Below are 19,319 nucleotides of genomic sequence, written 5' to 3' on the forward strand. Positions count from 1 at the left end.
ATCTAATTGTAAATCTCAAATGTTCAATATACCCTCTTGAAAATGTTCAAATCTTTTCATTAGACTTTCCCTCCTGAAGGAGGCTGTCTCTTCTCCCCATGTGCTGTCTGTGAAGAGGGCAGCTTGCTTCTTTCGCTCTCTTTTTGTCCCACGAGTAGTCCTCTGCCGCTATCCCACAGCTCTCAGGCAAGCTGGTGCTCCGGTGGTCTGCCAGACCTTCGCCTCCTAGGTCTGATCTCAGTTGTTAACTCAGTGTTTTGCTTATTGGAAGGTCTTGCTGGGGTTTGATGAAGAAGCATTCCTCGGCACCCATCTGCCCACTACGGCCCACTCTGGGCCCTGCCTTCCTTCTCCTGGCTCTTCCTAATCACTCCTTTCTGCCCGGAGTAACATCGCTTTACTAAACCTACTACCGCTTCTTTGCTCTCCTCTTGGTTGTCCTCACTGTCTACCTATCCTTCTTGCTATTTTTGCTCTTGTCCTCTTCTTTCCCACTTAGTCAAAAAGATAATATCCCCGCTCTAGCTCTTTAGCTTCCTTCTCACTTCTCTGCCAATATCTCTCGTCTTCTTTGTCCCAAATACGCTCTTTTCCTTGATGTTCTCCTTCTGCCTTTGTTCCGTTACCTCTCTTTCTCTCCAACATCTCTTTTGCTGCAATTATTCCACACAGTCTCTCCCTATTCCTGTTCTTCCGTCAAGATCACACTATCCTCCTCTGTCACCTTTCCAACAACCTCTCTATCCAGTGTAATCTTACTCTCTTCAAGGTTTCTAACTCTTACTTTGCAACGGGCACCCCTTGCTTCCTTCTCCAGTGTGGTACCCTTCTCTCTTTCTCCTGAGAAAATTAATTATCTCTCTTTTTCTTGCTTTTTAAAAATGCGCTTCTGTTCCACGGTCTCTTCCACGTCCCGAATGGTACAGCTTGCTTCCCCCTCCAGACTGGTACCCTTCCTGTCCCTCCCCAAACTCTTCCTCTCTCTGTAAATCTGTTTCACTATCTCTCTTCTACCTCCATGCCCCCATTATCTTTCCCTTCAGAATGGGACCATCTACCCAGTAACTCTACTTCTAGCAATGGCACTCCTTCCATACTGCTCCACGCTTCTCCCAATAGAACTCCCTTGCTGCAGCACCCCATCAACGCGCTCTCTTTTTCTGGTGGACCCTCTCTGGTCCAGGTTTTCCAGGGTCTGCTGCTTTTGTCTGGCCATCTCTCTGTAGGTCTCCCTTCTCCTGACCTTGTTGCCTTAGGTTCGTCTTCCTTCACCCTATTCAAAGGACTGACAGATTCCAGCTGGTTTGATTGCCTGTTAAATGAAGGAAGCTCCTCCCATTTGGTCTGCTCTACGGTTATAGCTTGCACCTGGGTAATCTGGATTCACCTGTTTACCGACTCCTCCATGTGATTGGGATCAGGTGTTCTGTCTGCGGGATGGCCTAAGGTAGCATAAGGAAAATCCACCATTTTGGATTTTACGTTGGTTTGGGCTTTATGTGGGTTCGCGTTCCGCTTCCCTGAGGCTGTCTGCTTTTCCCTCTGTGTCTCTGGGATTCAGTATATGTTTTACTCTTACATAAATCCTCTGATAAACTCGGGGAGAGAAAACCTATATTTATTATGTGTACTGTGTCTTTGTTACAAAGAAAATGCAACAGGCAAACTCCCCTGCGGCATTTTCCTCTAATGCGGAAGACACCATTTTTTTCTTTCTATTCCCCAACAATGGAAAAGATACATTGTATTTATGGGGACTACAAACCTTTTTCTTCATTTTCCCCAGCAGAATTGCCAGAGTAACCACGAGTCTGGCGGTAGCTGTGTCGGTAAAACCAGCAGGCTGCCACCGGACTAGTGGGGATTTACCGGCTCCGGACTTGTCGGAATCACCGGGTAATTACAGCCCTGGTGGTCCGGTAATTCCAGAGCTGGCATTCCGTTACTCCCCATTCCCGTGGAGTCCTATAGGTCAGCGGAAACCCTGGCACCATACGTAATGGTGCCAGTGTTTCCACGTCCGTGTGTGGCTAGTGGCGTTACGGCCGCCAGGTCAGACCTGGCGGGTGTAACACCACACGGCCACATAACTCGGAGCTAGCCGGTCCGGTAAACAGTGCTGGTACGGTTTTACCAGCACCGTTAAATCTGGACTGGCTCGTAATGAGGGCCATTGGGACTCATTACAAGGTTGGCTGTAGCTTTGCCGGTAAAAGCGGCAAGGCTACCTCCATGCTGGCAAGAAATTCCAGGCACCCACAAATGGGCAATTACCGGGGTATTCCAACCACACTGGAACCGGTAATTGCCCTTTCGTGGGTGCTCGTGCCGGTGCCGATATATCCCCATAGGGCCCCCACCGTATCCATTCCCCCACCCTATCCATTCATTCACCCTTTAGCTCACCCATTCATCGATCCACTCATCCATCCTATACTTGAGTCATCAGTTCATGCATCTACCTCTCCATCTGCCATGCGTTTGTCTGGCCTTCTGCGAGTCCTCCCATCCATAAACTTTAATTATGTACCCATCCATCCTCTGCAACTTTCCATTCATCCACAAATCCATCCACCAGTCCTCCCAGCCGTCCGCTGATGCAACCCATGCACCTAAATAGATTCATCAACAGAGTTGCTGATGTACCCGCCAAGGCACCCAATAATGGACCAGTCAATTGGTGGTATGGGTATTGCTTAGGCAAGCCTCGGGGCAATGTGTAATGAATGAATTGAAGAGGGGGTTGGAGAAGACCACCTTTACCCTCGCCCAGTTCCTGTTCAAGCGTCCATGCAGCATCCCATCCCCCGGGACTAGGGTGGTGACCGCGATAGGGCCATCACATAGCACACAGACGGGCAGTGCAAGTGACCATGGCATGGTGGTTCTAGCCCATATATGCTGATTGGAGGCTCGGGGGTCTGTCCTAAGGGGCCTCCAGGCAAGGCGGGAGTCGGAACGAGCTCGGTCTGCGCTACTCTTGTCCTACTCCCTGTAAAATATGTTTTCTCCCAGAAGGAGCAACGGTGCCCAAGGATACGTCAGGCTTGGAATCACCCGATGGGCCCGGCCTGGAGAAGAAAAAAGAGAAGACGGAGAAGGCGTCCCCCAGGGTGCGCTCTTACTTCCCAGAAACCTGGCTCTATGACCTGGTACCTGTGGGGTATGTGATGAGGGCACTGCTGGGTGGGGTCACGGGCGCTGAATAATAATAATGATAATGTCATGCTTTTACAGAGTCAGTGTCACATGCTGAATTCCTCCCGCTTCTAGGCACTGTAATGATGGCAGTTATTATTACTGAATGTAAGGGTTTACTACAGTGGGGTAGAGTGGTCCAGAGGGGTCTTAGATTGGGAAGGTAAGGTCCCTTTGCCTTCATATGTAGGGGTACGCCACACCACACAGGAGCCAACCAGCCCTCCCTGCCCTTGTATCTGGCATGTTGCCTTTGGTATGTCGAGCAAGGGTCTTGCTGGCGTTTCTGCCCACTGCGTTCATGTCCCCTGCGTTAGTATTCATGATCCGGGCTAGCAGCTCCGATTGGCTGAGCGCTGGTGGCTACGTGCTCTCCACCAATGGCATTTATGGTCAGTGGTCTTTTTTTTTTTTTGTATTTATCAAATTTATTGATTTTACAAAATGATTGCCTTCTCTTTGTTTACTTTTCTTTTACTACTTCTTCTTAAGCTTGTGTATTTCCAGGCGGCAGTGTACAGTTTTCTTCTTTGAGGCATTCTGCTAAGGCAGCTTCGAGGATCTTCGCCATTGCAATTGTCCAGCTAGTTTTCGTTCCACTCAATAGGCGGGTCCACCAGGAGTCTTCTTCTCGCGGCCAGAAGGGTTCTAGGAGAGGTTTTAAGTATGCTTTTCTTAGGGCTGAAGTTTCAGGGCACATCATCAGGAGGTGTCGAACTGATTCTGTTTCGGAAGAATTCTTGCATAGTCGACAACTGCCGGAATTGGATAGTCCTCTGAGTGCTCTAATTTCATTGGTTTGAAGAAGATTTAACTTGGCCCTTTAAAAGATTTGTCTCAGGCGTTTGTCAGGGAAGCTTCTGAACACTTGTTCAATTTCGTTAAGTTTTTTGCATTGTCTTGGGAGATGGGCCAGTAGTTTGTTTGAAACAGCCTTGTCTTGGGTTTCTATCCAGTCCAGTTCGTTTAGCTTTTTCTTAACTTGCATTGGATTTTGGAATAGGTCCTTCTCGTTACAGCCGGATTGCTCCAGTTGGAGTTATTTCTTAACTGCCCAAGTTGAGAGCATCTTGCATCCTCCTGCGTGAATTTCTTGATTTATCAGCTTGTATTGCGGAGCTGCATCTGGCATAATCACTTTTCTATATAAAGACCTTTCACTCCAGTCAACTACTGCTTTTAGCTCAATCTCCACACTGAATCTGTTGGTTGTCTTCATGACCATCAGTCTGGCTTCAGAGCTGCCAGAAGCACGGAAACTGCTCTCCTGAACATCCGTGAAGACCGGCTCACCAACCTTGACTCTAACACCCCGTCCATTCTTATCTTGCTTGATCTCTCTTCTGCCTTTGACACTGTCAACCATGCCATCCTGCTCAACCGTCTCCGTGCTAACCTGGCTATCACTGGTCAGGCTCTGCCGTGGCTGACTTCTTTCCTCTCCGACCGACACTCCCAGGTCCAACTTGGGTCCTTCCTCACCGACATCTTTTTCTCTACCTGTGGTGTCCCCCAGGGATCCAACCTCTCTCCCTGGCTGTTCAACCAATACCTGGCACTCCTTGCCCACCGCATCACTGCTCTCTGTCCCAACTTTCAGTGCTATGTGGATGATACCCAGCTCATTTTCAGGCTACCCTCGAGCTCCTCCTCTCATTCCCTCATCTCTGACGGTCTGTCTGCCATCCAGGAATGGTGTGCCGCCAACGACCTCTGCCTTAATGCCAGTAAGACTGAGATTCTACTCATCGGCACACCCACTCCCACCTTCCCTGCAGCTCTCTGGCCGGCATCTCTTGGCCCTCCTCCCACCCCACCTGCAAGGCTAAAAACCTCGGGGTCATCTTCGACTCTGTAATCTCCTTCTTCCCTCACATCTCTGATGTCTCTAAGAAGTCACACTACCAGCTGCACCTTTTTAGAGGTATTCTTCCTTTCCTCTCCTTCCACCAGAAGCTCACAGGCTCCAGAGCCCTGGTCCTTTCTAAGCTGGACTATTGTAACAGCCTCTATCTAAATCTGCCTGCCTCCACTCTCCGCCCTCTGCAACTTATCCAGAACAGGACTGCGAGACTTGTCCTTGGCCTCAAGCCCATAGATCGTATCTCTCCAGGACTGAAATCTCTGCACTGGCTCCCAGTGGCTGCGAGGATTAAGTTCAAAACCCTCTGCATTGTACACAAGGCCTTCTGGTGTCTGGGGCCGCAATACCTTCAACTCTCTCTTCCTAAATATCTTCCTTCTCGAGCTCTTCGCTCATCTGCCTCCAACTCCCTCAGGGTTAGTCGCTTCTCCAAGCAACGTGTTGGTGGCAGATCACTCTCTTCGGCAGGGGCCTCTCTCTGGAACAGCCTTCCTGCCTCCCTGAAACTCTAGGAGAACCATCTCCGGTTCTGGAAGCACCCCAAAACCTTCCTCTTTGCTTTTGCTTTCTCTCCTCCCCTCCCCTCCACTGCTGAATTCCAGACTGAAATTGCACTGGCTACCTGGCCACCCTTTCTGATCTCTGGCCCAGGCCCCATCAATTGCCCACCTGCTCTGCCTCCCTGGCAACCCCTGCACCTGGGGACCGTTTTCTGTATCCCTACAGTCCCCCTACTAGCACTTACGTCTGCACTTCCTTGCACTTACCACTAGCTGGCTGTTTTTATTTGTTTTATTTATCTTATTTATTCCACTTTCCCATGTACTGCACTTTCCCCTCTCCCTTCCCCACACGCACTTTTCCTCTCCCACCCTTCCCATGCACTTGCTCGATCTGAATGACACCTGGCCTAGTAGGATCGTTGTCTGTCCTCCCTTTGTTCCCCCCCCCTTGCCTCGTCGCGCCTTGAAACACTTGTTTATAGGTGCGTTATAAATGCCATACCATATCATAACAGCCCAAGTTCTCTCCTTATTGCTGGAATGGATGTTGACTTTGGAAGGCGGAGCACTTCTCGCCAGAAGTAGCCTTCAAGTTTTGCCCAGAGACTTGATGGGATTGACGGTGTAGCTTCGGCTAGAGATGGAATCCCTTTTGCTTTATAGTATTTTATCACTGGCAGCAGCGAGAAGCGAACACATTTTCTGTCCATAGCTTTGGCCTGAGAAGTCAGTTTCCGAGTTTTTTCCCAGAGCTAGGTCTGCATACTCGAATCATTGCCTGAACTGACAATCATAAACCCAAGGTACTTGAATTCTTTGACAAGTTCGATTTTGATGGTGTTGATGGTCCAGTGGTGGATTTTTCTTTGTTTTGTTGTAGTTTTTTCGATGACCAAGATTTTGGTTTTTTCTTTGTTGATCTTGAGGTTATTTTTTTATATGTAGCTGGCCAAGTTGTTGAGTTGGCGTTGAAGCCCGATCGGTGGTCTGGTCTATCAAGATGATGTCATCAGCATACAATAACCTTGAGACTCGACATCCCCCAATTTTGGGAGGAAAAGTTCTAAAATCTTCAGAGGTCTCTTTATAGTCGCCAAGAAAGGCTGTGAATAGCGTGGGCACCATAGGGCAGCCTTGCTTCACTCCTCTGTTGGTCGGGCTCTCTTCAGTAAGGGTGCCTTTTTGGTTAAGCTTCACTCTTATTGTGGTTTTTGTGTGAAGGGCAATGATGGGTTCTATGATCTGTTTAGGACAGTCCCATGTGCCTAGTTTGGACCATAGTAGATCACGGTTGATCTTGTCAAATGCTTGGGTTAGATCGACGAAGGCCATAACGACCTTGTTTTGTTGTGCTTTACTTTTTATTATGCTCAGTAGCATAATGTTTGCTGTTGTCCCTATGTTCTTTGTGAAGCCAGCTTGGAAGGGGTCATCACAAGGGGACCGTTTGGCCCATTGTTGGAAGCTTTCTAGAAGGAACGAACCGTAGATATTTCCTATCATATCCAATAGAGCTATGGGGAGATAGTTGGAGGGATCAGATCTGTCTCCCTTTTTGAAGATTGGGACGACTGTCGCCGAAGTCCAGGATCTGGGTATTGTCTTTATTAGACTTATTTCTTTAAAGACAATGCTGATGAAGGGTGCCCAGACAGCTTGGTGGTAATGTTTGTTATCCCCTCCGGGCCTGGGGCTCTGGATGATTTGAGTTTTTGAATTGCTCTTTCTATGTCGACTTTGTTGGAGAAGTCTTCCCAGGGAATAGGGCCCGGAGTGTTGCATGGCATGTGTTTTTGAGATGGCTTGTGGAACAGTGTGTTGAAATAGTTGTACCATCTATCCTCACTCACCATGTTGGATGTAGATGGGCATTTGTTTTTGTCGGCTGCTTTTACGAGGTCCCAGAATTCTCTGGAGTTTTTGCCTTTGACCTTCTTTAGCATCACCTCTGAGTCATGTTGATGTAGTGTTGCTCGATAGAATTTAATCCATCCTGCATATTTATTTGCCTCATCTTGGTACTTTTTTTTGATTGTTGGAGATTTTGACTTAGTTGCCTGGCGTTTAAGTTTGTGGAGGTCACAGTGTTTCTCCACCAGGAGTCTGTCGTAGTGGTGGGTACCTTTCTGTGGTGCTCCTTGGTGTTTTGAGGGACCTTCTTGATATGCAATCAGTAGTGGTTGGTAGTCGATTTCGGTGTTATTAGCATTCTCGCTGTTTCTGAAGTTTTTTTTGTATATTGAAGATAGTTCCAGAATTCTTTCTGTTGTTAAACGAAGACGGCTTCCTTGATTGGTAACTTCGACTTGTTCAGTCATTGTCAGGTTTGGAGATCTTTGGGACATCCACGTGATTTGCAAAATATTCTGGTAGCTGACATTGGATCTTGTTATGTCAAAAGAAGTTACTAGGTTGAGCATTGCCTCAGAGGCGAATATATAGTCAATGGTTGCTTTTTGACTGTTTCTCTCGCATGTTGGAATTTGGGATGATTTTGGGGAGATTTGGTCAGTGTTGTAGATGTTTCTTGAGTCCATCAATTTCACCCATTATTGGCCCCTGGAATCCCCCCGTCGCTTTGCATTATTTACTGAGGAGATTTCTTTTGTGGTCGGGCAGTTCGCGTTTAAATCTCCACATATGACGATCAGCTTTATTTCCGATTTGGCTTGGATGTCGTCTATTTCAGACTCCAATGTCCGGAGGAATCTCTCATCCATAGTGGCTTTAGGGTTCCAGTAGGTTTTAATTATAGCCATGCAGGATTCCTGGATCTTCTCGCTAATTGGGTCTGTTCTCGTCCACTTCACCTGCACAGAGAGGTGGCTTTGCGAGAAGGACTGTTTTTTTCAATTGAGAGACCGCATCCTGAGCGGACTGCAATTAGAAGGCCAGCTGATAGGCAACCTGCCAAGCCTCCTTTGGCTGGTGCGACTTCGCCGTCCATTGCTGGCACAGTTGTCAGCCAGGTATCCAGGAGTGCTAGGATATTAAAGTCTCCCAGGTTGGTTTCTCCCTTTGTCGTCAGATGTTTGAAGCCCTGTGTGTTCCATGGGCCCATTTTTAGTATCGTTGGTGTAGGTTTCTTTCCGTCTTTGGTTCTCAGAGTTTCATTCTTTTTTTGTCTCATTGCTGGTTGCTATTTGTTGGCCCCCGAATTTGCTGGTTTTGGTAGCCAAGCCCATAGTTGTTTTATTGGGCCGAAAGATAGAGTGTTTTGTTTTGTTTTTGTGTTGCGGTCTAGATGACTATTCATTACAGTTTCCTTTGTGAATTTGTTGACCTTTCCCAAGCGGTGCTCTTCGCTAGCTGCTTTTTTCGATTTTTCCGTTTGTCTTTTATTTCCGCTTTATGGGTCTTAGGTTGGTGCCGTTGGTGTTGTGAGCTGCCCTGATTAATTTCTGAGCGATGGTAGACTTCTGTTTTTGTCCTGTAATGCGCCCTTTAGAAGCTTGCTGTTTTATTCTCAGGACCCTGGTCAGTAGAGGGAGTTTGTTCTTGCTATTCTGTTAAGAGTAATCCTTTTTTAAGAAGGGCTTCAGTGTCTTCCTTGGTCGGTCTTGCTCTTGAGGATTCTGTTATGTGTATGTAGGCCTTTGCCTTCCGAGCTTTGTGGTAGGGTTTGACGAGTGTGATGTCGTCTGGACTTAGACGTTTGAGGTCTTTGGTGTTTCTTAAGATCTTCATTATTGTTCCTCGGTTTAGTGTTAGGACTTCTGTATTTTTTTCTGTTTGTTCTAGCTTAAGGATTGTGATTCTGGGTGATTTCTTGAGTTGGCCTCGGGCGGTTTGAGATTTGATGTGATCACTCAATGACACTTTGCGACTTGCTCCGAAGCGGTGAGGGGTCTTGAAGTCTGTGCTTCTGTGTTCCTTGCGACATTTTTGTGCAGGGCTGCCTTGGGGTTGAGTTCTTCCATTTTCCTTTGGGTGTAAGTGGTTACCTAATTCCGTTTTTTTAGGTTGGGGTGATCCTTTTGGAGATCTTAGTTTAGCCCGTAGTTTCGGTGTTGAAGTTATTGAGCTGTTCCGTCTGCATTTTTTTGTGGTGTTTTTTTTTCCTGGGGTTCTCAAAGAGGCCGGTGCTCTTTCTCTCACTTTCTTGCTTGCCCCTAACTCGGGTGAAAGATGTAGAGTTATGTTCATGGAGCTTTTGTCTGCCATGAAGTCATTGACTGTCCTCGGAGACTTTTGCGTTAAATGATGTGGCTGCATTTGTAGTTGCGGAGTTGTTGTTCTCTGTTGGTTGAATAGAAAGTGGTTTGGCTTTTGAGAGTTTTCTTTCTCACAAAGACTGTTTTTTGAACTCCCCAGCTTTGTTAAAGTCGGATTTGCGGGGATAGACTTCTCCAGGCGATTCTTAGAAAGCCAGCTTGGTTTCAGTAAAGGTGTGGGTTTGCATGGGGAGTCAATAATAATGCAGGCCTCGTTTCTTAGTTGTGCATTGCCGGTAGGTACTTGAGCATTCGTTTTTGTTCTTTCCTGTTGGTGCATCTTGTTGGTTGCTTGAAAATTCAAAAGGTGTGGCACCTGATGGAAAGTCTGTTTGGGTTTGAACACATGATCCATGCTTCTTGTGTCCCTCTGGTTTGTTTGTGGACATGTCTTGGAAGTCCTCTTGGGAGTTAAGACTGGCATAGCTTTCCTTTGGGTTACTTTCCTTTGCAGTGATGAAACCTTCTAGGTAGATCAATTTGGTGTGCATCAATGCAATGAGTGTTGTGTGGTCCTTTAGAGTCTCATTTAGGGACAATTTCCCAAAGGGCGCTAAGGCAATTGTGATCGTCGACATTATCGTCATCATGTCAGGTTTTTTTGTTGGGGTTTCTTTTGGGAGCGAGTGGGCGTAGCTCATGCTTCTGGCCGGTGTGCCATGGGCTTACTCGTGTAGTGAACTGTCATGAAACTGGTTTTGTGAGGGCCGAGTGTCTCTTGGAAGATGGATTGATGAGGGCTTTCTTGCAGGTCTTGGAGTTGTTGGAATCTGCCAATTTGCGTCGTCCACGTGTCTAGGTTGTGAGACCGATGAGTCGGATGTTTTGTGAGGTTCTTCACTGCGAGGCAGCGAAGTTGTTGTGAGGTCCCTAGGGGTTGGAATGCTCAGTTCTTCGGCCTCCTTTTGTTTCCCCGCTGGCGGAGGCAGGACCTCATGTGAAGATGGCAGCTGCATGCCCGGGTATGCAGGGGCTGTTGTGTTTGTAGTTGGAGATTGTGGATTTTTGTCCTGCGTGGCTTTGGCGTCAAGGGTTTTGTTGTTATTCTGGGGGGACCCTTGTGGGGTGTTCTTGTTCAGCTCCTGCTGCGGAGCTGGGCCAGGCACCACATAGTTGTTTGTTGGTGTTATGGTGTGGCTAAGTTTGCGAGCTGTTTTACGAGTTTTCAAGACTGGGGAGCAGTCCGTTAGTGCTTCTAGAATTTCGTCATCTGTAAGTTCAGTTAGCACTTCATGTTTTCTTTTTCCTTGTCTTGCAAAAAAGTACTTTAGAGAATTGCATAAAGTTGTTTTTGAGCATGCTTCCTTGGTAGGGTCTTGAGTCCCCTTTTTTGTTGTCGCTGATCTTTGATGTTGTTTTTTTTTTCTGCATTGGGGGCCAGTTGTGCAGTTCTGGAAGGCTTTAATGTTGGATTTCCCCTTTTTTTCTTTTTCTGACCTGGTAACTGTTTCCCAGTCATCCACTGTTGTATCTTGGATTTCAGCACCTCCCAGGTCGTCTGCGTTCGTGGAGGGCGTCAGCTGTATGGCTGTGGGAGCCCCTGGGGGTGCTCGAGAGTCTGCTGAGAACTCCGAGTCCCCCGCGGTGTTTAGTCCGCTCAGCTCCAACATTTGCGGGCAGGGCTCTGGGAGCTCTGCGTTGTCCTCCTCTCAAACGGCGTGGACCTGTGTCGTGATCTTACGCGGCGCTGATGTCCCCGCTGGCGCCTGAGAGCTTCCCAGGCTCAGAGAGGTCCCATACGAGGGTGACGATTGTCTGGGCCCCTCAGCCAGGGCTCCTGGCACGCCCGAGGGACCCCCCAGCTTGCGAAGTTCCTGTAATGCCAAGTTCACGGCCGAGGCAGGTGAGGTTACTAATGAGTCTTGCGGTTTTGTTTGACAGTTTGTTTTTGTAGGCGAGGTTGCACTAGCCGCGCGTTTGTGGGCTCTCTTTGGTTGGGGCGAAGCCCTCGCAGTCCGTCCTCTGACCGGCTGCACTGGGCTGCCACCAGCAGAGGGCTCGAGCCGAACGTTCAGGGCGTCCGAGGTTTCACTTTCTTCACCAACAATGAAGTTGTCCTTTGGTGAGTCTAGGGGGCTTGTGGCAGAGTCCGTGGAGGATTCACCCCTAACTTTTGAAAAGCCGGTTTTGCAGGGCGAAATTGTACGCCTGTTATGTTCATGGCGGTGTTTGCTGGCAGTGTGGAGTTTCTAGCTGGGAGTCCTGCCGGCCACCGCCTGGCAGTTTGCTTTGCAGTTGTAAAGGGGCATATTTGCTGCTGTGTTGGGCATGAGCTTCTCAGACACCTTTTCTCGTCGTCTTCGCCCTCGTTGGTTAATCTCACTGACGGGTGGTGTTGGAGATTTTGTTCTGAGCCCATGTCCTGAAAAGGACTGCAAAGACTGCTCTACCTTTGCTCTAGCTCTGCGACTGCTCCGCGGTGTCAGGTAGGCTTTTATGGGTCCTCCCACAAAAGAAGAAGCAATGGTAGAGAGACTGGAGCACAGAGGCAGTGTTGACTGCAAAGACTGCTCTACCTCTGCTCTAGCTATGTGGTCTTTTTATTCTGCCTCGCATTCCTATTTGTCAACTGCAAATGATCGCCTCTTAGATAGTGCCAGGGTCCAGTAAAGCAGATCCGTTCTGCGCCACAGGAATGAGCCAGCACTTCCTGGGCTGGAACCCCAGGGGAAGACTTGGCTTCATGCTGAGTGATGACTTTACTCAAAAACAAAAGGCGACCTGGGCAATCCAGCCCTCCTCCTGTTTCTGCATACAGAGCCATCACAGCAGGCAGACCTTTCATTCAAGGAGTCCGTGGTTAAAGCGTTGCACCAAAGGGCTCCTTGAATGAGAGGGCTGCCTGATGCTTGCCAGCTGGGGCACACTGATGTCACACCTTTTGTTTAAAAGGAGGGGCCAGGCTCCTCAAAGGTAATAATGCCAGAGCGTCCCAGCACTACTCCTTTTACCAGCTCCCCCAGTCCCCCTAGGCGAGGGGGGGGGGTCTCCTTAGGGGGCCTGGCCCAGAGAGAGCCCCCCTTCTATTTCTAATCCCACTTAAAGCACTGATATTAGCCCTTTGTTATGAACAAGAGGGCAATTTCATGAGGATACCTGATGCACCTGCCCCCCTCCTTTTGCAACTCATGTTGGCACCGGTGGCTGTGGGCCAGACAGGACTTTCTTTTGCGCCAGGTGCCAGTCACACGGGTGGTCTGGGAACACGGGGACCAGAAGGAAGGAGGCCACCTTAGTCGTAAACCCTGAACCTGACCCTGCTTTTTTGGTTCTTTGACACCAGTGACAAGGGCATGGCTGATCTCCACCGGACCGTGCCAGACTCCATCACCGAGTGGAGCGTCGATGCCTTCTGCACCTCGAGCACCGGCCTTGGAATAGCGCCCAGTGCTGCTCTGACCGTGTTCCAGCCCTACTTTGTCGACCTGGATCTGCCGTACTCTGTCATTCGAGGGGAGGGGCTCCCTGCGAAGGCCACTGTCTTCAACTACCTAAAGCAGTGCGTGCAGGTGAGTGGAAATGAGCAGGTACTGGATTTTGCAAAACTAACAAGCAAAGCAGAGAAGATCTAATGTAATGGAGCAGTGACATCTAGTGGCAAGAAATGATATGGCATAGCTGTTTTCCCAAGGAGGTCGTTTGCATTGCTGTAGCAGAGGAACCCAGTTTCGAGTCCCAAAATGACATTACCTGAGAGTTTGAAAGGCGCAGATAGAGCAGTGAAATACAGGGGCCAGTCTCTATTGCCTTGCAGACAGATGCCAGAGCAACAGCAATACACAGTGGTCAGTCTGTGTATGGTATTGTCTCATATTTTGTATGGGGAGCATAGAAACACCAGTGCAGCAGGGACTCTTAGTGGCCAGTTAGAATGTAGCTTTAGCAAACTGTTACTGACTGAGCAGCAGCGCAGAGAGGTCAATTCGAGTATAGCACTGTCCAGAAACTTGCAAAAAGGTTGCAGACTGCCTTTAAGACAAAAGGCTCATTGCTGTATCTGATCTGATGTACTTTGTGAATTGAAACTACTGTGCGAAAAGGTTCTAAAATACTTCCATTCTCACACGATGACGCTTCTTTCTAACTTTATAGCTGCACGTCTCCTTACACGAATCTGCGGACTTCAGGCGGGTCTCGCCCAAGGAAGGGAATTACACCTACTGCCTGTGCGCTGATGAGTTACACACATTTACCTGGGACATCGTGGCTACGAAGCTTGGTAAGAGGGCAACCGGGCACCCTGTACCCCTGACTGAATACTTCTTTATTTGAAGCTGTTCATTAGACCAGTGACATGCCCGATCGCTTTCTCAATACTTTCCCCCTTTCTGCTCATCTTTGTTTTTAGAGATTGCCAGAGTAGTCAAAACGGTGTGATAATCCCAGTCTACCCTGTGCTGAAAATAGAAAGAATTTACTTTGTGGGCCCCTCCTCTTGTGGGAGCCAGGGGTGCAGCAGCTGGAGTGATGGCAGCGGGGCTATGGGTTGAGCCCTGCCACGCAAGTGATAGGCTTGTAAAAAGTTTTTTAAAACACAATGCTAAAATAACACTGCGTTTATAGAGACATCTTTAAAATAAATGTACAAATCACATAATAAAGCGACATGACAGTAAATACACCATTATAATAACACGTTGATCCACATGAGTATGACTTTTACATTATTTTACCCACCCATGATGGAAGTCTACAAGTAGCAGAATACAAATTAATGTGAACCTAAAAGACATCACTGAATGGCCTGCTTGTAGACATAGTTTTACACTTCATTCATATGTATGCAGCACTCACAATCACCAACATGCATTGTCATCACATATACTGAGTCACTTCCTGTGTAATGCTTGTTTACACCTTTAGCATTTTCTAGTTTGAATAACAAGTGGTGTTTGCTTATTATTCACTAATGTTTATTAACATGCCATACGTTTAAAAAAGACAGTTTTTACCAACTGTATCATGGCCAACATCGGGCCAAAAGTTCGCTTTTGTAACTTTCTTTGATGTCGTTGTGGGTCGGGGTCCTTTGAAGAGCATGCAATGTCTTTTCTCTTGATTCTATGATGTTGCTGAAATGCATAGCTCTCAACTCACACGCTTTTGGCGGGTATCACTCGCAATCTAATACATTCACTTCCATGCCAAACACCTGAGGCATTCAAGGCATTTCAATGGGCTCTCACTCGCTAACAAGAAAAGCATCTCTCTTCAGCCTTCCTGGGGACTCAAGCGGTTCAGAGATGTGGGAAAGATGCCCTTCCTCATTCTCTGTATCTGACCTCTGTCCCTGCATTCCCCGCGGGACTGTGGGGGGGGCCAAAGAAGAGCATGGACGCCCCCAGCTGGTGCTATAGAGTCTGCTCGATTGGATTCACTTACATCTGATTCAAGACCTGACTAGGCCAGCTCTTGGGCACATGAGAAGCTCAGAATTCGGTCAGTCCAGTACCGCTCCAATGCACCTAATATACATTCAATGCTCACTGTGGCTAAAGCCAGGCAGCGCTCACTGGTGGCTAAAGACAGGCAATTCTCATTGTGGCTAAAGCCAGGCAATGATCACCGAGGCCAAATCCAGGCAATGCACACTGTGGCTAAAGCCAGGCAGTGCTCACTGGTGGCTAAAGACGGGCAATTCTCATTGTGGCTAAAGCCAGGCAATGATCACTGAAACTATAGCCAGGCAATGCACACTGTGGCTAAAGCCAGGCAGTGCTCACTGGTGGCTAAAGACAGGCAATTCTCATTGTGGCTAAAGCCAGGCAATGATCACCGAGGCCAAATCCAGGCAATGCACACTGTGGCTAAAGCCAGGCAGTGCTCACGGGTGGCTAAAGACAGGCAATTCTCATTGTGGCTAAAGCCAGGCAATGATCACTGAAACTACAGCCAGTCAATGCACACTGTGGCTAAAGCCAGGCAGTGCTCACTGGTGGCTAAAGACAGGCAATTCTCATTGTGGCTAAAGCCAGGCAATGATCACCGAGGCCAAATCCAGGCAATGCACACTGTGGCTAAAGCCAGGCAGTGCTCACTGGTGGCTAAAGACAGGCAGTTCTCATTGTGCCTAAAGCCAGGCAATGATCACCGATGCCAAATCCAGGCAATGCTCACTGTGGCTAAAGCCAGGCAGTGCTCACTGGTGGCTAAAGACAGGCAATTCTCATTGTGGCTAAAGCCAGGCAATGATCACTGAAACTATAGCCAGGCAATGCACACTGTGGCTAAAGCCAGGCAGTGCTCACTGGTGGCTAAAGACAGGCAATTCTCATTGTGCCTAAAGCCAGGCAATGATCACCGAGGCCAAATCCAGGCAATGCACACTGTGGCTAAAGCCAGGCAGTGCTCACGGGTGGCTAAAGACAGGCAATTCTCATTGTGGCTAAAGCCAGGCAATGATCACCGAGGCCAAATCCAGGCAATGCTCACTGTGGCTAAAGACAGGCACTGCTCACTGTTGCTAAAGCCAGGCAATGCTCAATGTGGCTAAAGCCAGTCAATGCTCGCTGAATCTATAGCCAGGCAATGCACACTGTGACTAAAGCCAGGCAATGCTCACTGTGGCTAAAGCAGGTCAATGCTCACTGCAACTATAGCCAGGCAATGTGCACTGTGGCTAAAGCCAGACAATGCTTTCTATGGCTAAAGCCAGGCAATGCTCACTGTGGCTAAAGACAGGCAATTCTCATTGTGGCTAAAGCCAGGCAATGATCACCGAGGCCAAATCCAGGCAATGCACACTGTGGCTAAAGCCAGGCAGTGCTCACTGGTGGCTAAAGACAGGCAATTCTCATTGTGGCTAAAGCCAGGCAATGATCACCGAGGCCAAATCCAGGCAATGCACACTGTGGCTAAAGCCAGGCAGTGCTCACTGGTGGCTAAAGACAGGCAGTTCTCATTGTGCCTAAAGCCAGGCAATGATCACCGATGCCAAATCCAGGCAATGCTCACTGTGGCTAAAGCCAGGCAGTGCTCACTGGTGGCTAAAGACAGGCAATTCTCATTGTGGCTAAAGCCAGGCAATGATCACTGAAACTATAGCCAGGCAATGCACACTGTGGCTAAAGCCAGGCAGTGCTCACTGGTGGCTAAAGACAGGCAATTCTCATTGTGCCTAAAGCCAGGCAATGATCACCGAGGCCAAATCCAGGCAATGCACACTGTGGCTAAAGCCAGGCAGTGCTCACTGGTGGCTAAAGACAGGCAATTCTCATTGTGGCTAAAGCCAGGCAGTGATCACTGAAACTACAGCCAGTCAATGCACACTGTGGCTAAAGCCAGGCAGTGCTCACTGGTGGCTAAAGACAGGCAATTCTCATTGTGGCTAAAGCCAGGCAATGATCACCGAGGCCAAATCCAGGCAATGCACACTGTGGCTAAAGCCAGGCAGTGCTCACGGGTGGCTAAAGACAGGCAATTCACATTGTGGCTAAAGCCAGGCAATGATCACTGAAACTACAGCCAGTCAATGCACACTGTGGCTAAAGCCAGGCAGTGCTCACTGGTGGCTAAAGACAGGCAGTTCTCATTGTGCCTAAAGCCAGGCAATGATCACCGATGCCAAATCCAGGCAATGCTCACTGTGGCTAAAGCCAGGCAGTGCTCACTGGTGGCTAAAGACAGGCAATTCTCATTGTGGCTAAAGCCAGGCAATGATCACTGAAACTATAGCCAGGCAATGCACACTGTGGCTAAAGCCAGGCAGTGCTCACTGGTGGCTAAAGACAGGCAATTCTCATTGTGCCTAAAGCCAGGCAATGATCACCGAGGCCAAATCCAGGCAATGCACACTGTGGCTAAAGCCAGGCAGTGCTCACGGGTGGCTAAAGACAGGCAATTCTCATTGTGGCTAAAGCCAGGCAATGATCACCGAGGCCAAATCCAGGCAATGCTCACTGTGGCTAAAGACAGGCACTGCTCACTGTTGCTAAAGCCAGGCAATGCTCAATGTGGCTAAAGCCAGTCAATGCTCGCTGAATCTATAGCCAGGCAATGCACACTGTGACTAAAGCCAGGCAGTGCTCACTGGTGGCTAAAGACAGGCAATTCTCATTGTGGCTAAAGCCAGGCAATGATCACTGAAACTATAGCCAGGCAATGCACACTGTGGCTAAAGCCAGGCAGTGCTCACTGGTGGCTAAAGACAGGCAATTCTCATTGTGCCTAAAGCCAGGCAATGATCACCGAGGCCAAATCCAGGCAATGCACACTGTGGCTAAAGCCAGGCAGTGCTCACTGGTGGCTAAAGACAGGCAATTCTCATTGTGGCTAAAGCCAGGCAGTGATCACTGAAACTACAGCCAGTCAATGCACACTGTGGCTAAAGCCAGGCAGTGCTCACTGGTGGCTAAAGACAGGCAATTCTCATTGTGGCTAAAGCCAGGCAATGATCACCGAGGCCAAATCCAGGCAATGCACACTGTGGCTAAAGCCAGGCAGTGCTCACGGGTGGCTAAAGACAGGCAATTCACATTGTGGCTAAAGCCAGGCAATGATCACTGAAACTACAGCCAGTCAATGCACACTGTGGCTAAAGCCAGGCAGTGCTCACTGGTGGCTAAAGACAGGCAGTTCTCATTGTGCCTAAAGCCAGGCAATGATCACCGATGCCAAATCCAGGCAATGCTCACTGTGGCTAAAGCCAGGCAGTGCTCACTGGTGGCTAAAGACAGGCAATTCTCATTGTGGCTAAAGCCAGGCAATGATCACTGAAACTATAGCCAGGCAATGCACACTGTGGCTAAAGCCAGGCAGTGCTCACTGGTGGCTAAAGACAGGCAATTCTCATTGTGCCTAAAGCCAGGCAATGATCACCGAGGCCAAATCCAGGCAATGCACACTGTGGCTAAAGTCAGGCAGTGCTCACGGGTGGCTAAAGACAGGCAATTCTCATTGTGGCTAAAGCCAGGCAATGATCACCGAGGCCAAATCCAGGCAATGCTCACTGTGGCTAAAGACAGGCACTGCTCACTGTTGCTAAAGCCAGGCAATGCTCAATGTGGCTAAAGCCAGTCAATGCTCGCTGAATCTATAGCCAGGCAATGCACACTGTGACTAAAGCCAGGCAATGCTCACTGTGGCTAAAGCAGGTCAATGCTCACTGCAACTATAGCCAGGCAATGTGCACTGTGGCTAAAGCCAGACAATGCTTTCTATGGCTAAAGCCAGGCAATGCTCACTGTGGCTAAAGACAGGCAATGCTCACTGTGGCTAACGCCAGGCACTGCTCACTGTGGCTAAAGCCAGCAAATGCTCACTGTGACTAAAGCCACCCAATGCTCACTGCAACTATAGCCAGGCAATGTGCACTGTGGCTAAAGCCAGACAATGCTTGCTATGGCTTAAGCCAGTGAATGCTCACTGTGACTAAAGCCACCCAATGCTCACTGCAACTATAGCCAGGCAATGTGCACTGTGGCTAAAGCCAGACAATGCTTGCTATGGCTTAAGCCAGTGAATGCTCACTGTGACTAAAGCCACCCAATGCTCACTGCAACTATAGCCAGGCAATGCACACTGTGACTAAAGCCAGACAAT

At 48.7% G+C, this 19,319-nt stretch overlaps 1 protein-coding gene across 1 annotated transcript in view; it reads left to right on the top strand.

The window, feature by feature from the left end:
• LOC138579844 (alpha-2-macroglobulin-like protein 1) overlaps nucleotides 1-19,319 on the top strand; it is a 530,696-nt gene that overhangs the window by 245,927 nt on the left and 265,450 nt on the right. Inside the window, exons 18-20 of the mRNA XM_069650076.1 lie at nucleotides 3,016-3,163; nucleotides 13,063-13,288; nucleotides 13,872-13,998. Coding sequence (XP_069506177.1) covers nucleotides 3,016-3,163; nucleotides 13,063-13,288; nucleotides 13,872-13,998 — 501 coding nt within the window. The remainder of the gene's footprint in view (nucleotides 1-3,015; nucleotides 3,164-13,062; nucleotides 13,289-13,871; nucleotides 13,999-19,319) is intronic.

This window comes from Ambystoma mexicanum, chromosome 3p (genome assembly GCF_040938575.1).
Source record: "Ambystoma mexicanum isolate Mex_15411 chromosome 3p, UKY_AmexF1_1, whole genome shotgun sequence".
NCBI lineage: Eukaryota > Metazoa > Chordata > Amphibia > Caudata > Ambystomatidae > Ambystoma > Ambystoma mexicanum.